This window comes from Branchiostoma floridae, chromosome 8 (assembly GCF_000003815.2).
Source record: "Branchiostoma floridae strain S238N-H82 chromosome 8, Bfl_VNyyK, whole genome shotgun sequence".
Classification (NCBI taxonomy): domain Eukaryota; kingdom Metazoa; phylum Chordata; class Leptocardii; order Amphioxiformes; family Branchiostomatidae; genus Branchiostoma; species Branchiostoma floridae.
The window spans coordinates 1,267,094-1,282,658 of NC_049986.1; the positions used below are offsets into that span (position 1 = coordinate 1,267,094).

Genomic DNA, 15,565 nt, shown 5'->3' on the forward strand with positions numbered 1-15,565 from the left:
GATTTGATTATATGGATGACATCCGCGCTCGCACCAATTTTGGGCCATTTAAAAAAAAAGTTTTGGACCACACAGTAAATTGTGCAAAGCAGCTGTAAAATGAGCACAAATATTCCGTAGATTGAAAAAAAAGTATCAGAAAATCGATAACTGATGCCATAGAATACCAAAATAAATATCAAAAGTCAAAGAATAAGATGTGAAAGGACCGAAAGAAAGAAAAAAAGGATTTGGTAGGGGTTTGTACATGTACCAGTAAATTCACGATAGGTCCCGTTCAGGTCCAGAGGATCATTTCCAGGTGGACGTGAACCTGGACCTGATTGTCTGTGGAAACTTGAGAACTGATAATACTCAAAACAATGGTAATTGGTCAATTTTGCTACAAAGGAATCTCTACAGAGGATCATTGGACTACCACTGGCATTTTAAAATCCCATCTTCATGTAATAAAGGCTAACTGTCTCTGTGCCTTTGCCTGTAGAAACTTGGTACAAGTGACTATAACCTCTACTCACTTCGCTTTTGTTGTCTTTTTGGCCTGGTAAGACCCCAAACACCCGCCGACATAGTGTGTCCATTTTGCAATTGGCGAACCCCTTTCTTCTGATTTTTTTCAGGTCTGTTCATTTCAGATTTGTCCAAGAAGAAAAAAAATGTTTTGCACCCGTATGATGTACTGGTCGCAACATCTAACTGTTAGTATATCATACTATGTGTTTGTAGTCCTATGTTCAACCTTCCTGGCCACTTTGATTACATACTGAAGCCAACTTTTTTTTTTTTGGCCAAACTTTTTTTTTATTCGCTCGCTCGCATCAATTTTGGAGTTCCCGGAGGATGTCATCCATATAATAAAATCAACATGGCCTAACTAATGTCGAGCTGTAGACCCTAGACAACAACGCCTCCTGGCGACTTGACTAACAAGCACACCCAATGTTATAAGCAAAATTTATGACTGCATGAAAATTGTGAATTTCCTTTACCTTAGGAAATCTGTACAAATTCGTATAGTAGGAGGACGCTAAACAGTTACTGTCGGAATCGTGCCAGGTACGCTACTACATACCGACAGCCGGTGTAACTGCATCAATGGTTGGTTCGGCAGGCACTGCTACATTCCCTGTCCCACTGGTCTGTACGGATGGAGATGTCGGCACGATCGTGGCTGTAAGAACAACGCCACGTGCCAGTCTGACGTCTGCGAATCGCTCACGGTGACGATGCCGCGCGAAACGTTCTTGTCAGCGATTATGACATGACTAAACTTGCTGACTTTGATTTGGCCCATGACGTGTACACAGCTACTGCTTACGTCTCCTCAGACCATGACAAATGGGCCGCCAAACTTTTGCCCCTGAAGTGAATGTCTCTAGCTAGAGTGGCTGGAGTCCTTCCAGAAATCCTCTAGAAACTTCCTACGACTGCCTTAGTCTTCCGTTTACACTGGAACTGGGACCCTGCAGACTTCTGCGGATTAATAGTGCACTTCTCAACTACCATAAACATGCTGGAAACCTCTTTCGACTGCCCCAGTCTCTTCCGATCGTTGCAGACAACGCCATTGTTACAGGTTCATTAGATTGAATGAAGTCGAGACGATACGTGCAAATCACAATCCTTTTTTTATTTGCCACTTCTCTCCAAACGGCAAGATCTTCCCAGTCTCTCTCCTCTGGATCTCCAATCAGACTCCCCGTCTGACCTACTTCCCTCAGTCTCCACTCCTATCTGAACAGGGGCTGGTTCACTAACCTTTTGGGGGGATACCTTACCAACTGCTTTTCTCATGTATAGCACTACTCTACTCTAAACTTACAACACATTCCCACGGCTCAGTGTTTTTTAAACAACGCTTCTAGTTCCAACCAAGTACCGGACGTGACGATAGTAACTACTATGCTGTAATTCAGTTCCCGTTATTTTTGGACAGTGGAGCCATGTAGTGAGTACACGGCTGAATTAAGTAGCGGTAAATCATAACCCACCTTTAAGTTTTTAAAGAAAAAAAATAATCGAGCTTAATATGTAATTTTTTTCTAATGTGTAAGAATATGTACATGTTATACTCACACAGTTATTTACACACTTTCACCGATGTGAGTTTTCATATGCGCACGAAGACTACGTGAATGACGATAGCTTTTGTTGCACTTTTCACACGTGTATGGTGTCTCGCCAGTGTGAGTCCGCATGTGACTCTTCAAATTCGACAACTGAATGAACTGTTTACTGCACTCCTCACACTTGTACGGTTTTTCACCAGTGTGTGTCCGTATGTGCCTCTTAAGATTAGTCAACTGACTGAACTGTTTGCTGCACTTCTCGCATCTGTACGGTTTTTCCCCTGTGTGAGTCCGTGTATGTCTTTTAAAATGAGTCGGGTCACTGAATTGCTTGTTGCACTCCTCACATGTGTACGGTTTCTCACCCGTGTGAGTCCGCATGTGTTTCTTTAGACTAGACAGTTTGGCAAACTGCTTGCTGCATGCCTCACATCTATACGGTTTCTCATCCGTGTGAGTTCTCATGTGATTTTGCAGGATACCAAGTCTACTGAACTGCTTGCAACATGCCTCACACCTGTATGGGTTTTCCCCAGTGTGAGTCCGCACGTGAGCCTTCAGATGAGCTGCCTGACTGAAGCGCTTGTTGCAATATTCACACTCGTATGGTCTCTCACCGGTGTGAGTTCTCATGTAGTCCTCCACATTAGATTGTTGACTAAACCGTTTCCCACAATAATCACACTCGTATGGTCTCTCACCAGTGTGAGTATGCATATGTATTTTCAGGGTACCAAGCCTACTGAACTGCTTGCTGCATTCCTCACATCTATACGGTTTCTCACCCGTGTGAGCTCTCATGTGTATTTTTAGGATATGAAGCCTACTGAACTTCTTGTAGCATGCCTCACACCTGTAAGGGTTTTCCCCTGTGTGAGTCCGCATGTGAGCCTTCAGATGGGATGACTGACTGAAGCACTTGTTGCAATATTCACACTCGTACGGTCTCTCACCGGTGTGAGTTCTCATGTGGTCTTTCAGATTACATAGCTTAATAAACCATTTCCCGCAATCATCACGCTGGTATGGTCTCTCACCTGTGTGAGTTCGCAGGTGTTGATTTAGGCTACTTTTGAAGGGAAACTCCTTCTCACAATAGCTGCACTTGTGGGTACGGGGAGAATCCTGTCCACCCTCTCCCTCCATTTGTTTCAGATGAGATCCGGCTGTGGTCGCCATGTTGGTCAAACTCGAGATGCTGCAAGACTAAAGAAAAGAACCAACTAATTACCTCGATGCGACAAGATGAAAGTTTTAGCTTATCGACTGAAAAAAAACTATACCTGCTGTATTACATATAACCTGCCAATAAAATGTTCCTCGACCGCTGATTTTCTGTAATTAACATAATCCAGGCACTACAGCAAATACATTAAACACAATAGCCAGTTGGAGGGGAAATTTGGGTATTTCCGGACACGCGCAGATGGCCTACTTTCAAAATGATTAGGTACCATTGGCAAAAGTGCCTGTAGAATTTTTTTCTTGGGATATTTTTGGATTTTGGAGGTGAATATTACAGTTAAGGGTTGTAACCTATTTATTGTGTTGAAGAAACTGATTTTTAGCAATATTTGTGGTTGCAATAGGTTCTAAACATTAGGTGTTTGGTGTTGTTTAGAGGCAGTGAAAAGGGTTCAAAAGGTCACCATCTATGTTTTGATCCCGTATAACGTAACTATGACGTAATTTTTTCCTTGTTCTGTCGTCGAATTACACTTTAGAGGCCAGACAACCATGCTAATGTTAGTTTTTCATGTTCTCAAACCCAGGTAGGTGACTTTTTACAGCCTCTTTCTACTAATGATTCCCATTGTTAAGAATAGTCAATGTAAAGACCAAAATTTGCCCTGCAGGTGTTTGAGTACCGATAAAACAGGTTCGGAAGACTCTGTTTGATAACAACATACCCCAGGGGGAATAGCCACCTTGATTTGCATGGAGAGAGAAAATGGTAAGAATGTCCCGACAAAATCTATGAAGCGCAGAACAGTACATGTAGACTACAAGCCGGAATATAAACGTATAGAATGCTAGTCGTACGTGGGCATTAGACAAAAGATGTACAGGACAAAAAGAAGATATACCTGAGTACATGTATTACCTACTATGTGTAGTGACCTATATAGTGAGATTCGGCATACCAACCAAGTGACCCGATCAACCAGGCCAGCATGCTATCACTTACTATAACAGGCTCACTGTAGACAGCGTGTCGAATGATACTTCCCTCCCAGACTTCTTGCCAGTTGGAGCAGAGAAAAAGATGTTTTAGATATCATAAAATTTTATCCATGTAAGAAAATAGCAGTAATATAGCAAATGAACGTTAAAAAACACAGTTAGCAATTTTCGTCAAAAATGCCTGTCAACGAACGATTGCCATGGCAACACGAAAATCAATGCGATTATGTCAGTGTGACCTTAAAGTTCGCCGGCTATTAAGTGAGGAGAAGAGTTCAATTTCCAGGGGAGTTTGGACACAGTACTACTAGGGTTCATTGACCCGGGCAGCAGGGTAAAATTAGGGCAGGAGTCCACAATGATCCGTACCCTGTAATTAGTCGGTCTGGTGGAGGCTATTTTTAACTGGGTGTCATCTGCAAGATGGTTCATTGTATCATTTATGTCACAATATTACATTTCATTTATCCATTTCTTTATACGGGCACAAAAGTATCTTTCGAATATACATAGTTTTGAACTTCGTAGAGCAATCACAAAAATAATATTACTTTCCACTTGCTCTAAAGACTTTGCTACGCTCTGTTCGATAGATTAATTCAACAACATTCTGGGAGGCGATTACCCTTACTGTGTACAAGTAGGCAAATATATCTACGAAAGTTTATACCGTAGGACTAATAGTGTTAATGACATCCTAGAGCCAATATATTGACTTATTCATAACCGTAGATATCCATATATGTCAGTTTAGTTGTACTGTTAATAGTCGTCATAGACCTTAAGAAAGTCGCTGTACTTTTGTCATGACAATAAAGATTTCTCTATTTATTCCTTGAGTTGTTTCATCTTCTTATATCATAACATTCAAATTATGGCCTGTTTTCAGGTGTCTCTGGACACACAATAATCTCCTTGCTGAGACATTCACACAAAAGATTACTAGTATTTAGGTCAACGAAAAATAGAAGTATCCTTCTTCAGTCCATTTTTGTGTAGCGCAATGTCCTAAATGCTCCGCAGGGAGTTTATATTAGGAAACGCCTACAAAACACATAAATACTTTAAGGTCTTACCTGTGTTTCTACACGTAAAGTGGGACGACGATTCTGGCATGCAGCTTGAGCTTTGTCCTTCTGTCTTATCTATTACCAGGACGTGGATAGATAATAGGGGTCAAAGTTCATATTGTGGGCCTGGTTACCCATCAAACGTACATTTTATTTCAGATACCATTAGGTAGGGATTCCTTGTTTTCTCAAGGTTTTGTACAATTGTATCGGTATTTATGATATCTATATAGCTGTTATAACACACCAACTTTGCAGCCACATACTCAGACTCCGTTGAACCATGTCCCCTAAACGCATAATGGAATGCGCCACACAATTTATTTTTTCTTGCCAAGCAAGTATGCAAATGTGTAGCCATTGGTGACGGGATTCAATATATTTGGGGTCTGCACGGTCTTTTACGTACTAGGCAGCCTATTTTTATTACCCGTAATTCGTAGGGAAATCATCTTATCTGCGTAATTCGTAGCTAGGCGACCAAATTTACCGTAATTGCTTTCCTTGACTTAGCGTAATACTTAGGGGAAACTTTTCAGCAGACAACGACCACAATAACCAGAATAGTGGACACTATATCTTTTGAAAGGTCAGCAGACAATGGAGAAAAATTGCTGTCAAAGTAGCATGGTTCAGTCATGACCAAGTAGGGAATTATTACATAAATGCACCAAAATTCAAAGGTCAGTTGTTTTGTCACACGTTAAGAGCAGAATGACTGATTAAGGTTTCAATTTCACGATTTAGATTTCAAAATCTTCATATCATCCCGGCCCTGGTATTAGGATAATCCATTAGGATAATTAGGAGATCTTAAAGCTATGCTATGGAAGATTTGGACAATACAAAAACAATTCCCTGCCATTTCTTTACATAGTAAGCTAAATTTACTCTTTAGCATTGGATATCAAGACTCAGTGAGAGAAGTTGCAACATCCACGCATCATACAAACATGGACGTGATCTTCCTACATGGACCTCCATGCTTCCTAAGGAAACATGCCTACATCTGGCTTATCACTGTGTTGTGTGCCTGACTGAACAGCGGGGTGTATGATGAAAGTTTCGAATTCACCATAGTTTTTTTCTAAAACTTAATCTTTGCAAAAATTTTTGCAGTATTGGATGGAATGTAACCTCATCTTATTAATATCACAAAATAGACGAAGTGCATGATTATATCCTATGAAAAAGTGAGAGAAAAAACGAATGTTTTCAAAGAAGAAGATCTTGCTTGTTTTCCCCTGTAGCCATACTGTAGTGTGATTAACTGATCACCCCACCCCCTAGCTAGGGTGCCTTCCATAGGCCTGGAAGTTGTTGTTTATAGCAAGGAGGGTGTAATCTAGGTGGTCATTGAAAAAAAATTACGTAGTATACCTCAACTTTTTACCATTCATATTTCATATCAGCCCGATCTTACCACAGTTGATATCAGCGAACTATAACTTGTATTTCTATCGCGTCAGTTTAAGCAAAGTGTCAATGAGACAGACTCATTTCAATAACGTCACTTGATCATATGGTTATAATATGAAAGCTGTACATGAAAGATTGCTATCATGGATTAAGATCAACTTTGGCAATTGCTGACTTAAAAAAAAATTGACGAAAGCTTTCGTGGTACAAAAACCGTCATTTCGGGTCCTGGCCTATAGACTAAACCTGGGTACCAGTCAAGACATCAAATGGAGGGGTTTCAAACTCCCTTTCATAACCTCCTTGATGTGTGGAAGAGCCAGGATGAGGCTTGGTACGCACACAAAGCTATAAGAGTCTGCATGGGGGGGGGGGGGGATAACCGACAACGATTTACACTGAATTCAGAAGAACCCCTTACGTATTACGCTAAATTAATGAAGGCAATAACGCTAAATTTTGTCGCCTCGCTACGAATTACGTAGATAAGATGCTTTTCCCTTCGAATTACGGGAAATAAAAAAAGTCTGCCTACGCCTTACGTAAAAGACCATGCAGATCCTCATCTGTATCAAATCCTGTCACCAATGGCTACACATTTGCATACTTGCTTGGCGAGAAAATATAAATTGAGGTAATCAGGCGTATAATATGAACTTTGACCCATATTATGTATCCCCGCCCAGATAATAGATAAGACGGAAGGACAAAGCTCAAGCTGCCAGAATAGTCGTCCCGCTTTACGTGTGAAAACACAGGTAAGACCTTAAAGTATCTTTGTGGAATGAAGAACTTTCTCTTCGACCATAACATGTTGATAATCTGTGGGCGTTTTCGAATATAAACTCCATACGGAGCATTTAAGACAATGCGTTACACAAAAATTGACTGAAGAAGGATACTTCTATTTTTCGCTGACCTAAATACTAGTAATATTTTGTGTGAATGTTTTAGCAAGGAGGTTACTGTGTGTCAAGGGACACCAGAAAATAGGCAGCAACCTGATTGTTATGATATAATAAGATGAAACAAATCAAGGAATAAGTAGAGAAATCTTTATCAACATGACAAAAGTACAGCGATTTTCGTAAGGTCTATAATAACTACTTACAGTACAATTAAACAGGCATACATGGGTATCTACAGGGATGAATAAGCAAGATATTGGGTCTAGCATGTCATTTACACTATTTATTTTACAGCGTAAACATTCGTGAACAGATTTACATTCTTGTACACAGTAAGGGTTATCGCCGCCCAGAATGTAGTTATATTTATCTATCGAACAGAGAGTAGCAAATTCTCTAGAACAAGCGGACAGAAATGGGAACAGTTCTATGCGTTCATATATTGTATCGTGAACAATCCATAACAGAGTGACTTTCGTCTTCGATCCCATTTGGGCAGAACGGAAAAAACCTCTGGTCACGGGGACTTAATGTGAAATAAATGATACAATGAGCCATCTTGCAGATGACACCCAGCTAAAAATAGCCTCCACCAGACCGACTAATTACAGGGTACGGATCATTGTGGACTCCTGCCCTAATTTTGCCCTGCTGCCCGGGTCAATGAACCCTAGTAGTACATTGGCAACTCCCCTGGAAACTGAACTCTTCTCCTCCCTTAATAGCCAGTCAAGTTTAAGGCCACACTGACTTAATCGCATTGATTTTCGTGTTGCCATGGCAACCGTTTATTGACAGGTATCTTTTTTGGCGAAAATCGCTAACAATGTATTTTTCACGTTCATTTGCTATATTCTATATTCTATAATGAAAAAAAAATCTTACTGTATCTAAAGTATTTTTTCTGCTCCAACTGGTGTTACATCTAGCAAGAAGTCTGGGAGGGAAGTATCATTCGACACGCTGTCTACAGCGAACCCGTTATAGTATGTGATAGCATGCAGGCCTGGTTGATCGGGTCACTTGGCTTGTATGCCGAATCTCACTATGTAGGTCACTACACATAGTATGTTTACAATACATGTACTCAGGCATATCAACTTTTTGCTCCGTACAGCTTTTGTCACGAATGCTCACGAAAAGCATTCTATGCGTTTATATTCCGGCTTGTAGTCTACAAGTACTGTCCTGCGTTTCATAGGTTTGTCTGGAAATTCTGACTTTTTTTCTCTTAAGGCCACAGCAAGTAAATTTTATGGATGACATCAGCGCGCGCATTAATTTTCGCCTGATTTCAGAAAAAAAAAGATTTTTTTTCTTCTGCAGGGATGGCCAACATGGCGATAAAGTACCAAAATGAGCAAATATATTGTATTGTAGCCTATAATTGTACTGGTAGAAGTGACACTTGCGAGGTACCAGACTGTAGTTGTAGAAATGAAACTTATTGGATAATTGTAAAAGTGACACCAACATGGAAGCCATGAGTGTGGTTACAAACTTTGTTGGTGATGCCAGTCTACCACACTAGTGTCACTTTTGCCACAACAGTACATGTCTTAAATATAGGAATGAATGCCTTGTTGGCTCTGATACCACGTTTTGTCCCTTTAATTCTTTTTACAACAGTCATTACAACTTTATAGTGCCTATTTTTGAAAATGTAGACATCTTGTTTTTTTCACCCATCCTGTTTTTTTTCGCCCTATCGCACTATTTTTTGCAATCTGCAGATGATGCCATCCATAAAATTTACTTGCTGTGGCCTAATGCAAATCAGGTTGGCTAATCCTCCTGGGGTGTTTCGGTATCAAACAGAACCTTCCGAACCTGTTTTATCGGTACGCAAACACATGCAGGGCAAATTTTTGTTTTTAGACTGTCTATTCTTAACAATGGAAATCATGGTAGAAAGTTGCTGTCAAAATCACCTACCTGCGTACTAGTTTTATAACATGAAAAACTTACATTGGCATGGTTGGCCGCTAAAGTGTAATTTGACGACAAAACAAGGTATAATATTACGGCAGAATTACGTTATACGGGATCAAAAGATAGATGCCAAAACCTTTTGACCCCTTTTCACTGCCTGTGAACAACACCAAACACCTAACTTTTAGAACCTACTGCAACCACAAATGTTCCTAAAAATCTGCAGTACTAATAATTGCAATGCGGTTTCAAACATGCAGAACACCATATCAGAAGTCCGTCTGTAAGATGGAGGCAATAATTTTTATAAATGAACTTACAATTGCATGTGCTTGTCAGCTAAGTAGACTTTCCTAAATGTTGGGATTCATTTCCATTCCTGCAGTGTCTTTTTTAACATGGCGACTCCGGCTGTATATCATCTGGAAAAAGAGAAGGGAAGTAATGGACGTGGAGAGGATCTTCCGCGTACACACAAGTGTGGCGAGTGCGGAAAGGAGTTTCGTCGACTGAGTAATTTAAAGATACACATGCGTTCTTACACTGGCGAGAAACCGTTTAGATGTGAGGAGTGCGGCAAACAGTTTAGTCAGCTGGGTAATCTGAAGAGACATATGAGAACCCACATCGGTGAGAGACCTTATAAGTGTGATAAGTGTAGCAAACAGTTAAGGGACCATGGCCATATGAAGAGTCATATGAGGACTCATACTAATGAGAAACCATTCAAATGTGACGAGTGCGGCAGACAGTTCAGTCAGCTAGATCATGTTAAGAGTCATATGCGGACTCACACCGGTGAGAAGCCCTATAGGTGCGATGAATGCAGCAAACAGTTTAGTGTGATGTGTAGTCTGAAGAAGCATATGCGGACTCACACTGGTGAGAAACCTTACAGATGTGAGAAGTGCGGCAGGCAGTTTAGTCGGCTTGATAACCTGAAGAGCCATGTGATGACACATACCGGTGAGAAACCCTACCAGTGTAAAGAATGCAGTAGGAGCTTCCGTACCTCAAGTAATCTCCGGAGGCACATGCGAACCCACAGTGATAGAAGTTCACAGCTACCGATTTGAGGTTTCGGCCGGCCAGGCACCCTACGGGGATGATACCCTAGCTTGCATCCGTAGGGGCTGTGAAGGGGGTAACCCTGTTTCAGCCCTAGGAGCAAGTCGGCTTCGGCCCCTGGTCTTTTTATTTGGCTTGGGTTGACTGCCCAAGTCATCTTATCTCATATTGTCACATTACAATTACGAAAAGCCTCGAAATGGACTGATCTAATGGCGATGACCCTTGCAAGAATTGACAAAGATTATGGAATTGTGATCCAATTTATGCTACCCTTTTTTGTGCTGTTCCTTATTTGTGGTGATATTCACCCGAACCCAGGTCCTCAGCAAAATGAGCTCATTGTTCGATTCACAAACATTAGAGGTTTACGCACTAATCTGACATACCTTGAACACAATCTAGTTGCATCGCATCCTCATATATTTTGTATATCAGAAACCTTCTTAAGCAGTAAGGTCTATGATGAGCTATTGGTGATACCTGGTTACTCTGTCTTCAGAAGGGATAGACCCAATGACTCTGGTTGGGGTGGGTTAGTAGTGTACTGCAGTGAAGCTCTTACTGTTGCAAGAATGCCCGACTTTGAGAATCACTACTATGAATATATATGCCTTCAAGTGTCCTTGCCTGGCCGTAAGATTTTCATGTTTTGTGTCTACCGGCCCCCATCAGATGATGATTCTTTATTTGATGTGTTATCTGAGAATATTGACAATATCCAAGAGCTCCACCCAAAATCAGAGATTATTGTCCTTGGGGACTTAAACTCTCACCACGAAGACTGGTTAGGCAGCGACAAGACTGACATGCATGGAGAATGTGCATATGAATTTGCTATTCTGAACAATCTCCAACAACTCGTCGATGAACCTACTAGGCTTGGTACTGACGGCAAGTGCTCCAAACTGGACCTTTTTCTAACTACCTCTCCTGATAACCATGCTGTTACCGTCAGCGCGCCTCTTGGGTCCTCTGACCACTGCGTGGTAACTTCTGTGGCAAACTACAAACTTCCAACCCAGAGCAAACCTGGGAGACGTAAAACATGGTACTATGACAAAGCTGATTGGGACGGAATGCGCTCCTATCTGGCTGACACAAACTGGTCTACTCTCCTAAAAGGCAAAAGTGCTGATGCAGCATGGACCTGTGTGAGAGATGTGATTAGTGATACTATGGACATGTTCATTCCTTCCAAAATGACCAAACATTGCTTTTCTGACAAACCATGGTTTAATGAAGATTGCAAACTAGCTGTTAAACAGAAACAAAATGCATTCAAAAGATGGCAAAACAACCGAACAATGGACTTCTGGACTTTGTATATTAAGTCAAAGGCAGAGTGCCAACGAGTTGTGCGCCGTGCTCGTGCGCAGTTTTCACTGCACTTACAACAGAACCTCAAGCATGCAGACAATAAGCAGTGGTGGAAGCTTGTCAAATCAGTAACTGACAGCAAGAAAACGTCTTCTGTCCCTCCATTAGTCAGTGAAGGCAAAACTTACAGTAAGGCGAAAGATAAAGCTGAGTTGCTGAATAAGACCTTCGCTGCAAATGCTCATCTTAACGACGCAGGGAAAAGCCCCCCGGTCCTGCCACCCAAAACAGATGAAAGTCATGAAACCATCTCATCTCTGAAATTCTGGCCCAAAACAGTTCTTCGGAAACTACGTAACTTAGACACCACCAAGGCCAATGGGCCAGATGGAATATCGGCAAAGGTACTCAAGAAGTGCGGCCCGGAACTTGCCCCTGTTCTAGCCAAACTATTCCAAATCTCTCTTGACTCACAGACAGTTCCCTCCGACTGGAAAGCTGCCCAGGTGATAGCTGTTCCTAAAAAGGGAAACAAGAAAGATCCTTCCAACTATAGGCCCATATCCTTATTGCCGATAATATCCAAAGTTATGGAAAGTATTATGTGCGACCACATCCGTAAACATCTCGATAGACACCAGCTTCTTTGTGACAGCCAGTATGGATTTCGAGAGAAGAGATCAACAATTGACATGCTTTCATATATTACTCAGTGGTGGAACAATGCTCTTGACACTCAGAAAGAAATTCGAGTCATTGCCCTGGATATTAAGAAAGCGTTTGATCGTGTTTGGCACCGCGGTCTACTGTCCAAGCTGATCTCCTTTGGTATCCACGGGGATCTGTACGGTTGGATCTCATCCTTCCTAGCCGACAGATGCCAATCAGTAGTACTGGATGGTTTTACCTCCTCATCAATTCCAATAAGTGCCGGAGTCCCCCAGGGGAGTGTCTTGGGACCCCTTCTGTTCCTGATCTTTATAGATGATCTTGAACAACACTTAGTTAATGACCTCCACCTATTCGCAGATGATTCAACACTACATGTGGTGATTAAAAGCCCTGGCCTAAGAAACACTTGTGCTTTGAGCTTACAACAGGATCTTGACTCGATAGAAAAGTGGGCCTCCGACTGGTGCATAACATTCAATGCAGGTAAAACTGAGGAGATGATCATAAGTAGGAAACGGGACCTGACTCATCCTCCGCTGTTTTTCATGAATGAAGAACTGAAGCCTACTCAGAGCATAACTTTGCTTGGTGTCACTATCACCAATACTCTAACCTGGACCCCATTCATCAAAAGCCTTGCCACAAAAACCGCAAGAAGGCTGTTTATCCTAGGACGCACCAGGGACCTTCTCCCTCTCCAAGCCCGGATAACAGTATACAAGGCATATATCCGCCCTCTAATGGAATATGCGTCCCCCATATGGAGTGGCGCTGACACAACAGCTTTAAAGATGCTAGATAGACTTCAGAGCAAAGCTCTTCGTCAACTTCAGATTAGGGTCGACCCACAGAATGCCGGCATCTTCCCCTTGGACCACAGGAGGAAAGTAGCCAGTCTCTGCACCTTCTACCGGCACATCTTCCTACAACCTTCCCAGGAACTTTCAGGAATCATGCCGACACGCGCAACCGGGACACGAGTAACCAGATCATCCACAAGAGCTCACCCTTACCTTGTTAAAGTACCGAGATCAAATACCCAACTTCACCTATCATCTTATGTACCACGAACTAGTAGACTCTGGAATTCACTTCCAGCATCAGTGTTTCCAGCAAGACCCGACATGAACATTTTCAAGACAGCTGTTAACAAATTTCTTTTGAACTATAATTCTCAGAGCTAGCTTCATTGCATATGTATATAATTGTATATTTGAGTTGATGTAGACGCTTTTGGGATGTACATATGAGCTAATGTAAACGTTTTTGGATCACAATAATGTGCTTAATGTTCGAGGCTACTGTAATGTAAATGTGACGTATGACTGCTTTACTTTGTATCGTATGGGCCGTATATCATCAGCATGATGTAAATATTCAGGTCCTTTTGTACTGATTAAAAAAAAAAAAAAAAGGTTTTAGGCACCAGGGGGAGAAGTAGCACAAAGGCAGCATGACAACGAGAAGCCACGAAACTAATCTGCTCGTATATATATATATATATATATATATATATATACATATATATATATATATATATATGAATAACGCAGGTTCTATGCTTCGTCCTAGAATTTAATGTCTGGGCTGTTAAAAGAGACATTTACGTATACCATTGATCTGATTGCATTCATATTTTCTTAACCGAGATGGCGACAAAAACTTCAATGTGCTCTTTTTGTTAAATTTGGGAAAAGTGGTGGTTTCGGCATGGGGAAGATTTTTGCCAAATCAACCTTTGTAAAAATATCGAAAATTATGTGTATTTTCAATTTGTATGTAGTATTGAATACTAGAATGCCAGATCGCGAGGTAACTGTAATTAGGTGGTTAGAAAAATGTAGGCGTCTCTCTAGATTTTAGATATTTAAGTGTGGATAACAAAGCTACATGGTATGGGCTGGGACTGTTTATTGATTTAGAGTATATAACATGCATGCTTGTGTGTCATAGACTTACCATTAACCGCCTTTTTAAGATATTGTTATTACTGTTTGTTAGTTATTACGAGTTTGTTATTACTGTTTGTTAGTTATTACGAGTTTGTTATAGCTGTAATGTTAGATTACATTGACCGCTCTCTATATACATGTACAAGTGTACATGAAATTTGCTGTTGACATTATTAATCAGTATGTAAACACGACATGTTTTTGTCGACCATATAACAACTGGAATTCCTCAAGAGAGTTTTTGGTTTGTAAATATGCCGTACCTTCAAATTTAACTCATCTCTGTCGATGTTAGAATTTAGCTGTAATAGAAAATGTAACATGACATTGATCAACAGAATACCAGACATATCTTCAATAAAATGCAACATGACTTAAAAGTACGGTTGGATTGGTATGTTTCTCGATCTCAGTGTCGCACATGTATGTAACGTTACCCTGGTTGGCAGAAAAGCATCGTAGCATACAGACGTCGACGTTTTCCCTGAAGGGGCTGCAGTGAGCCGAAACAAGGCAACTCTTGCCTGCACACCTGCCGCGGGACCTTCCCTTCCTAATCTCATCAAATGGGCTGACCAATGGGCGAGCGCACACCTGCCGCGGGACCTTCCCTTCCTAATCTCATCAAATGGGCTGACCAATGGGCGAGCGCACACCTGCCGCGGGACCTTCCCTTCCTAATCTCATCAAATGGGCTGACCAATGGGCGAGCGCACACCTGCCGCGGGACCTTCCCTTCCTAATAATCTCATCAAATGGGCTGACCAATGGGCGAGCGCACACTTGCCGCGGGACCTTCCCTTCATAATCTCATCCAACGGGCTAACCAATGGGCGAGCGCACATGTCTTGGCCCAGGGCAGGTCAGGTCGGGAAATAGCCTGATGACTCATCCACGCCGTATGAACGCATTAGGTCTATATATAGCTACATATACATGGTGTTTACTGGAATTGTTTATTGGTTCCTTTC

The 15,565-nt window shown here is 41.5% G+C and overlaps 2 protein-coding genes and 1 long non-coding RNA gene across 3 annotated transcripts; 1 reads left to right on the forward strand and 2 right to left on the reverse strand.

Annotated features, from left to right (window-relative positions):
• Window positions 1–1,609: 1,609 nt before the first annotated feature.
• Window positions 1,610–2,901, reverse strand: LOC118420522 (zinc finger protein 782-like). The gene has a single exon (XM_035827367.1). It carries the CDS (start codon window positions 2,868–2,870, stop codon window positions 2,085–2,087), a length of 786 nt encoding a protein of 261 aa, XP_035683260.1. The 5' UTR covers window positions 2,871–2,901; the 3' UTR covers window positions 1,610–2,084.
• A 63-nt stretch (window positions 2,902–2,964) lies between these two features.
• On the reverse strand, window positions 2,965–5,367 carry LOC118420580. The gene is made up of 2 exons (XR_004831760.1): window positions 5,330–5,367; window positions 2,965–3,275 (listed from the first exon to the last, which is right to left on the reverse strand). It is a non-coding gene; the product is annotated as an uncharacterized LOC118420580 (long non-coding RNA).
• Window positions 5,368–9,364: 3,997 nt separating this feature from the next.
• Window positions 9,365–14,974, forward strand: LOC118420533 (zinc finger protein 239-like). Its single transcript, XM_035827379.1, has 2 exons — window positions 9,365–10,658; window positions 14,056–14,974. The coding sequence occupies exon 1, from the start codon at window positions 9,981–9,983 to the stop codon at window positions 10,656–10,658; it is 678 nt and encodes a 225-aa protein (XP_035683272.1). The 5' UTR covers window positions 9,365–9,980; the 3' UTR covers window positions 14,056–14,974.
• Window positions 14,975–15,565: the final 591 nt, after the last annotated feature.